Source organism: Tupaia chinensis, unplaced genomic scaffold (assembly GCF_000334495.1).
Source record: "Tupaia chinensis unplaced genomic scaffold, TupChi_1.0 Scaffold150288_1, whole genome shotgun sequence".
Lineage (NCBI taxonomy): Eukaryota > Metazoa > Chordata > Mammalia > Scandentia > Tupaiidae > Tupaia > Tupaia belangeri.
The window spans coordinates 2110798-2119625 of NW_006210128.1; the positions used below are offsets into that span (position 1 = coordinate 2110798).

The 8828-nt window shown below is 51.5% G+C and overlaps 1 protein-coding gene across 4 annotated transcripts in view; it reads right to left on the reverse strand.

Moving 5' to 3' along the window:
* PRMT8 (protein arginine methyltransferase 8) overlaps positions 1–8828 on the reverse strand; it is a 111857-nt gene that overhangs the window by 12829 nt on the left and 90200 nt on the right. For all 4 annotated transcript variants that reach the window (XM_006172038.3, XM_006172039.3, XM_014585675.2 and 1 more), the window contains one exon: positions 4144–4259. In XM_006172038.3, coding sequence (XP_006172100.1) covers positions 4144–4259 — 116 coding nt within the window. The remainder of the gene's footprint in view (positions 1–4143; positions 4260–8828) is intronic.

An 8828-nucleotide genomic window follows, 5' to 3' on the forward strand; every position in this document is an offset into this window, starting at 1 on the left:
TTGCGGGTTGTTGGACCTGCACGAGGGGCGGCTCACTGGCTGCCAGGCAGCTCTCCCAAGCCCTGACAGCTGCACTCACTGGCCCTTCCTCAGAGCAAACCAAGAGCCCGAGTCCGACTCTGCAATGCCTACCCTCAGGATAAACCAGACACCGGCCCCTGCTCACACGGCTCCTGAAACCTCTGCCTTTTCTTTCATTCCTTGTAAGCTGTGATTTATGGGCTCTCTTCAACCTGGCCTTTCTCCTCTGGGTGGCCCCTTGCCTTTCACAGCGGAGTGTCACACTGACCACGTCAGTCCCTCACCCTCTGTGTCTGGGACAATCGGGAGCACATGCCGGCTGGTCCTGTGTGTGGGTGTGCTGCCCGCCTCCCTCCGCCACAGCCCTGGGTCACTGTTCTGGTCTGGGAACCCTTTCAGTCTTGACACCTGCCGGCCCTGGGGATGGTCATCCCTCTCCCAGCACGTGTCCCCAGGCTCCCTTCACCTCAAGAAGCCTTAGGACAACCTTGGCTCCCTCTGTCTTCAGTGACATCATGGCGTGCCCCTGGGCTCAGGGTCTACACTGGCCTACTTCATCTCCTTCCCAGTCAGGGTTGGCAAGACTCCAGGCTCCAGGCCCTGTCCAAGGGACCCAGGTCCCTTTCTCTCTTGGGCCTCCCTGCCTCCAACACACCTGGCCTTTCCACCCTACTTCTGGCCCACTCAGCAGACTTGTCACCTCCACCCTTGCCCTGCCATGAGACTGGGTCGCCACCATCTGCAAGTCCTCCTCCACACGACATGGCACCCGGAACGCTGCAATGTGAGGTCACATGTTGGATGGGTCCTTCTGCTTGAAGATTGCCCTGCTCTTCCCGGCCTTCTCTCAGAACCACCACCTGCCTGCCTCTCCCAGGTCCGTCCAGACATGTCAGTCAGGGCCCGGGGCGACTCGCTTCAGCGACACCCCCTGGCTTCCCATCTGGACCAGACTGTTTTCTCCTTCGGCCTTTGCCTCACTTCACCACATCAGGACATGTGTGTACACATACACGTGCACATGCACACTCACATACACATGTGTACACTCATGCACACGCACACACGTGTACACACACACGCACCCCACACCGTGCAGCAGGTACCCCATCTCTGCAGAGTCTCAGCCCATCGGCCAAGTGCAGCTCTTACGCTGTTGGGCCTGCAGACACTGGCATCGCAACGGGCTCTGACAGAAGAGCCTCAGGCCGGAAGTAACACAGCTCGCATTAACAGGCAGTGATGGAGGCTGGTCCTTTAGCTGGGTCCCTCTGCAGGGCTGAGGTTAGCTCTGCTGGTTTGAGACACAAAGGGCCCCACCTCGCCATGGACCCCAAGTCTACGGATCAGCCCCAAGCATCGCGGGGCCTGGGCCTGGACCCCTTGGCTGGAAGATTTCTTTCTCTTCGCAGCCAGGACATCTCTGATGTCGGGGCCCCAGGGACCCGCGACTTGGCCGTAGGCGACCCTGTAAAGCAGAGGGCTCTGCCTGCATGAATGACTTAGATGAGTCCCCTGGCCCCTGCTATTCCCACCACTAAATAACGTTACAAATGATGTCTAGGAGCAGAAGTCTGGTCCAAACAGAGTCTTAATTATAATAAAGTGTCACACTGCAACGGTAATAGCCATGAAAACGGCAATGGAGTGTGTGAAGGGGGGCAAGCGTCTTCCCAAGGGCTGGGAGAGACGCTAGCGCATTAGCGTAAGAACGCTGAGGCAGGACCCCCTGGGCCACAGACAGCCTCATCCCTCTCGGAACGCAGGCGGGAGAAGTCTGCGGGCGGGCAGGGGGCAAGCTCCAAAGCAGGCTGCGAGTCCTGAGGCATCCAAGCTCCAGGCGTTTCCACGGCAAGTCAGGGTCCTGGGTGAGCTGGCTGCTTTGCCCCAGAACGGTCGGTGTAACCAAGGGACAGACCTTGCTGGCACCTCTGTGCCTCTGGGAGCAGGGAGAGGAAGGCAGGGGACCAGTGTAGCCTAGGGACATAGAATCAGGCCAGTGCATGAGGTAGCAATAGAGGAATAGAGGCACAGTGGCCACGTCCCCAGGTGCTAGTTGGGACCGGGGCAGAAAGTGACCTGGGGTCCTTGAATCTTGAAGAAATGTCACCCCCAAGCTGAAGCGCTTACGTGCAGGTGCCCAGGGGTAGACGGAACTGCCAGGTATCACCTGACAAATTCCATGGCACCAGCAACTCCCCCTACTCTACCATATTTGCCAAAACCTTGCTTGTGCTATGGGTGGGCTTCTCACTGGGGCGAACTTCCCTTTTCTTGTTTGGGGTACCGAGAGGCGTCTTTAGGAACAGGAGGTCTAACAGGAAGAACTTAAAGGACGTGTTTGCTCACAGTTCGTCCTGCCCGGACTCAGAACACGCTGAGTTAGTAGGCAGCAGGGACCCGTGGAAGGAGGGTCTGAGGCTTAGACTGGAAGCCGAACCTCATAGGCACGGTGCTCCAAAGACGAGAAAGCCTCTGCCGGGACCTGCAGAGTCATCTCGTTTCATTTGCCCTCCGAGGCCCTGTCTAAATTCTACAATGATGCTCTGGACCAGAGTTCAGGGTTCTCCTTAGGAAGGCTGTGTCCAGGGACCAAGGACAATTCTCATGCGTGCAAAGAGACAGTTTGCACCCGTCTTTGGAAAACTTCCCCTCGTTTCTGGTAGCCCTGGAACCTTCTTCCTTCATCTCGCTGTAAAGTGCTCCAGCCCCCCTCCCAATACTTCCAGGCAGACAGGAACATTTCAGCAAGGTGAGAGATAGGTGTGCTAGGAACGCCTACATAAGGAGCCCACACTGCAAAACTTGAAATTGGGGCCAGCAGGTGGTGTGGTGGTTACGGCTCTGGATCCCACGTGGCCGACCACCGTTTGAGTTACAGACCAGGCTCAAACCTATGAAATTGATGTCTTTCTGGGATGAGGAGGGATGGTGGTATGACCATCTCCCTGGGGTGTGATTTCTCACTTTCCCTCTCACTGTCTCTTTGTCTCTCTCCAGTGAGCACACACACCCTATGGCAAAAACAAACAATAAACAAAAAAACAATGGTTTCATATGGTTCAATATAACATGAGGAATTTCAAACCGTTCATGGAAAATGCATATGATGAGGGACCAGCAGTTAGCATAATAGCTATGTCGCTGGACTCCCATGTGGTCGACCGCGGTTTGCGTCCCGGACCTGGTGGCTTAAAATTCACGCCAGGCACGTTTGCGTGCGTGCCCAAGATCCCAAGAGGAGGATGGAGGAGAAGGGATTGCGGCGTGACCACCCCCCCCAGGGGGTGATTTCTCGCTTTCTGTCTCTATGTCTCTCTCTGTCTGACGAGCGCACGCGCCCTATCGCAAAAGCCTCTCCAAAAAAAAAAATATGCGGATTTCAATTTTCCCCACAAAAAATAAATTTGTCACTTAATTCCATTTTTCTGTGAAGGTCTGAAGTCCCCCTGTATATATAGGAAAGGGGCCAGAGGGGCTGACCCACTCTGTGAACAGTGCTGACTCTAGGGAGGCATGGAGCTGGAAGGAGGGGTACTTTGATTTTACCTAACAAGGTATGTTTCTTTGACTTCATGGGACCTGTCTGGATATTTAATACTAAGGGTGCATTGAAGATTGGTGGGGGAGGCTGCTGGCCGGCTGTTCATCCCACGCACAGGAGGACGTTTGGAAGGAAATGTCTAGCATATGTACAAACGACAATGCTCTGGAGGGGATGCCGGGAGCCTGCCTGGAGGTGGTGAACTGAAGGCTGCACTGCACCCAGGTGTCAATTTCCTTCCTGAAAAGAACATCACACCTGCATGGACCCACTTCCCCAAACCGGGCCACATCCACCTGCCCGCAAGTTGTCTCCCCTCTGGTGCCACCCTTCTTATGGCACCAGGCCCCTGCACCGACTCCCTCCCTGCAGCTGTGCCACTGTGGAGTCCACATCCCAGCAGCTGTGCTCAAGGCTATGGGTGCCACAGGCTCTGGCCAAGCCGGCCCTGCCTCCCTGAGCCGGGCCCAGGCAGGAGGTGGTGCTGTCTATGCTATGTGCCCGTGCCGAGCCGGCTCTCCACGGTGGCACAGTTGGCTTCCAGTATGCCCAGGTCCAGCCAGGGTGGACATCCAGACCTTTATTAAACAGGCGTTGGTCACCACTTGCTTTGGGTCCACGATGTCCACCAGGGGCTCCTTCATGGCAACGTCGCGAATACAGGTCATGTCAAAGCCATAGACATTCTCCCACCCTGTGGGGACAGAGCAGGACGTCAAGGCAGGCAGCAGGCTTGCAGAAGCTCACACACCCCGAGTGCTAGAGCACAGCCCGTCCGAGAGGGCGGCGGGCCTCCTACGCTCCTTCATCAATAGAGGGCTAAACTAGCTCATGGGAGGGGGGCACTCTGCCCGGTGCTGATGCTTTTTCACATTTTCTTTTTCGTTCCTCTCAAAAAGGCAGGTCCCACTTAGCAGCCAAACCAGAGCTCAGAGAGGCTGACAACTAGACCGTCGCAGACTCTGGTGAGAACCCAACCACCCGACTCTCCTACTGTCTATGCTCCCGTCCTCTCTCCAAGCCAGCAGTCTCCTCCAAACCCCTGACCTGCCACCTGCATTTCTATTTCCGCGCCTTCGCTCAAGCCCTGCTCCACACCTCGAAGGCCATCCTGCCCACTCGCCAAGCCTCTAGTGCAGCAGAGGGAAACGGGGGCTCTCGGAGTGATCTAGACTACAGTTTGAACCCCAGCACCACTAATCACTGGTGAGGCCTCGTACAAATGACCTAACCTCTCTGAACTTCGATGTTCTCAACTGGGTCAGCCAGGAGAGTTACTGCCTTTCTCACATGCCGAAATCACTCACTGAGGATCTGTCCTGCAGGAAATGACCTTTAGGAGGGACCAGCAGTTAGCATAATGGCTATGTTGCTGGACTCCCACGTAGTCAACCGCGGTTCGAGTCCTGGACCCGGTAGCTTGAACTCACACCGGGCATGTGTGCGTGCGTGCCCAAAAGCCTAAGAGGAAGATGGAGGAGAAGGGATTGTGGCGTGACCATTCCCCCTGGGGGGTGATTTCTCGCTTTCTATCGCTCTGTCTCTCTCTGTCTTTCTGGTGAGCACACACACCCTATAGCAAAAACCTCTCCAAAAAAAGAAAAAAAAAAAAAAAAAAAAGGAAATGACCTTTAGGAGGGAACAAACCACATCCCAACTGTGCTCCTTGGTCTTTCCGAGCTCCTCATAAGATATTCCATTGGGGAGATAGAAAGATTTAGGATGCAGAAGTTAAGTCAATGAATTTATTAATTTTTTTTTTTTAAAATTTAGAGATATTTTTGCTATAGGGCATGTGCACTCACTGGAAAGACAGAGACAGAGAGACAGAATGTGAGAAATCACCCCCCCCCCCAGGGAGTATGGCCATGCTGCAATCCCTTCTCCTTCATTCTCTTCTCTGGATCTTGTGCATCCACGCATACATGCCCAGCATGAGTTTCAAGTTGCCGGCTCTGGGATTCGAACCACCGTTGACTATGTGGGAGTCCAAGTGACATAACCATCATGCCATCTGCTGGTCCTGAGTCAATGAATTTAAGCCTGATGACCCAGGGTCACCTGTAAATGAGGGCAGTAATCATCAGCTGATCACCTAGTGGTGCTAGGACCGAAGCCTGGCCCGCCCTGTCACTCTTCAGCTGCAGAGGCGAACCCCGCGAGGACCGCAGCTGGGAGTGCAGCGTGCTCTCCCCACGTGCACAGTCGATGGCCCTGCACGGGCTTTCCTTTCTGGCAGCCCAATCTCATGCATCCATTTTCAGATGGGTTTAGAAATGCCTTCAAGTAGAGTCGCTTTTCTCGATAGTCGCAAGGGATTAAATTTTCTTTTAAAACGTTCATCAGACAAATGGTACCTTAGGGAGCGCGTGTCGCTGTGTGTGTTTAGGAGAGCGGGTGCACGAGGGGGAGGCTGAGTAGTCATGAAAGCTTTGCTCCTTTGACTCACATTCTTTTCTAAGGTACACAAAGACCTGCCTTGGCGAAAAGAAGGTGGAGAAAGGGAATCATCGCCCAGAGGGTGAGCACTTATTCTGGCTTGAGGATACGATGCCGGTCATGTCTCACTAAGTTCCCCAAGGCTGGTGCCAAACTCCCAGCTGAAACCTACACTGGCGGCAGGAAGCCACTCAGCTGGTAACAGCACAGGCTTCAGAGAAGCCCGCCTTCGAGACGCTGGAAATAGCTAACCATTCTCTGCCCAGAGAAATCGTAAATAGGAAGCAATTTGCCTTTAGTTGAAGCCCTTTAAGAGACCCACAGCCACTTATCTGCTCTTCCCGTCCTGGACTCTGCCTGCAGTTACAGTTCATGCAAGTATTAGGCAAAACCCTGAGAACTGATGTGCGGAGAGGCGAAAGGCCTTTGGAGTTCAAATCTGAGCCATTTATCCGGGTGTCGGAAAAGTCGTGAAGCATTTTTGCATAGAGAAACAGAAGCTGCCTCATGACTTTGCTGATAACCCATTATTTGCTGTGGAACCGTAGGCAAGCATGTGACCTTTCTAGGGGCTAGACAGGGCTCAGGTTTGCCACGGGTAACACATGATGCTCCGCAAGGCTCGCCCCCGTGAGAGGCGTTCAGGTTCATGTCTGGAGATCTTGTCGCATATCCTGTGCGCTCGCATGCCCATGCGCTGGGGCTGGCTAAAGCCAGGGATGGACTGTGGTACCAAAAGCCAGCTGGCGTGCTATCTCTCTGTCTCTTTCTGTCTCTCTTGCCCATTAAGGACATAAATAAATTTAAAAGGGAAATGTAACTTCTGAATGCCTTGGCTTCTTCCTCTTTAAAATGGGTACAATGCTAATGATGGCGATCCCATAGGCTGCCAGAGAACTGAGTGTGATGAATGACGCCGTGAAGAGCATAAGACAGAGCACACCTGCTACTGCCGCTGTGTCATTGTGCAGTTTGTACTCTGGCTTTATTGCCATCCATGCTGTGTCACCAAGCTGTGCGATCAACCCCTTTCTCTTTGTTTATTGGTGAGAAGTTTGGGGGCCAGCAGATGGCATAATGGTTATGTCCCTGGACTCCCACGTAGTCTACCATGGTATGAGTCCTAGGCCCGGTGGCTTAAAACTCACACCAGGCGTGCGTGCATGCATGCCCAAAATCCTGAGAGAAGAAGGGATTGTGGTATGGCCAGCCCCCTACGGGGTGACTTCTCGCTTTCTGTCTCTCTCTGTCTCTTTGGTGAGCACACGTGCCCTATAGCAAAAATCTCTCTCTTAAAATAAAAAAGATGAGGAGTTTGTTTCAGTTAGTCTATGTTCTAGAATCATGTCTGACATTGTTGAAACTGTAGACTCCTAGGCCCAACCCAGACCTGCTGAATCTGAGCCTCCAGATACGGAGCCCAGGAAGTTGGATGTTTACCGATGCATACAGATGATTCCAAACAGAGTGTGGAGACTCTGGGGTATATGACCTTTAAGGTCTCTGAGTCCGAAGTGGTGAACTTAGCACTGATGGTGTTCGTGAGGCTTCCTCCAACCTCTCCTGTCTGTGTCCTCAGACTCCCGCACGTCTGGCACGCTGCAGGCCCACAGATGAAGCTTTTATCTTTGAGAACCACCCCAGACATTTCATACCTGCACTGCCTTTCATCTCTTACACTCTAATTATTCCGCTAGGGCTCGATCCTTGTTTCACTCCCAAGCTGGACCGTCCCACTCTTGGGCACTCAGGGGACAGCTCATCCAGGACCTTAGTTTCTCTTCCTTCTCGTGCTGCCCATTCATCTCCCACTAGCCCTCTTTACCAGAAGCGGAGCAGAGGTGGAAGAAGATATGAGCCAAACATATTAATTTTTGTTGCAGTTACATATTGTCTGGCGAATGTATAATGTGGGTAAGGACCATTGGCCATCAGAAAATATTATTATTAATTATCTAAGCCTCGGAAGTGCCTGTGAATAATCTTTTGTTTATGGAGTAAGACAAACTCCCGAAAAGGACTGCATTATGCTGCAATGAATGCAGCTAAAGCAACAATAAAGCCTATATCTACCATAAAAATAAAAGATTAGATTGCCTCAAACCTCGTTAGAGTAGCCTGGCAAGAGAAGAGGCTGTTTTCTGAGCATAACTATCACTCGTCTGTCTCTACTGTGTGTTCACTGACAATGTCCAGCATTAATGAAAAATTGCAAGGCACATGAAAAAAAGAATATATATATATATTAAATCAGAGATTGCTCAAATGTGGGAATTATTCAACAGAGACTTTACAGTAACTATTACAAAGATGTTAAGTAATCTACTGGGAAAAGTAGAACAAATGAAAAATTTTATCAGTGAGATGAAAATTATTTTAAAAGCCAAACGAGATGCTAGAAATCAAAATCACAATATTGGAAAGGAAGAATTATTTTAAAGACCTTATTAGCAGAATGGATACATCAGAGGAAATAATCAATAAACTTTAAAACAGGTCAATAAAAATTATCCAAACCTAAACAATAAGTAAAACACAATATAGCACCAGAGAGCCACAGGACAATATCAAACAAAATCTAACAAATGTGTAGGACCAGCAGGTGGTGTGGTGGTTAAGGTACTGGACACTCCCACATGGCTGACCACGGTTCAAGTCCTGGACCTGGTAGCTTTCACTTTCCCTCTCTCTCTCTCTCTGGTCAAATTAAAATAAACGAATGAATAAATAAAATAAAATTAAATAAATCTTTAAAAATATAATAAATGTGGGGACCAGCAGTTAGCGTAATGGCTATGTCGCTGGACTCCCACGTAGTCGACCG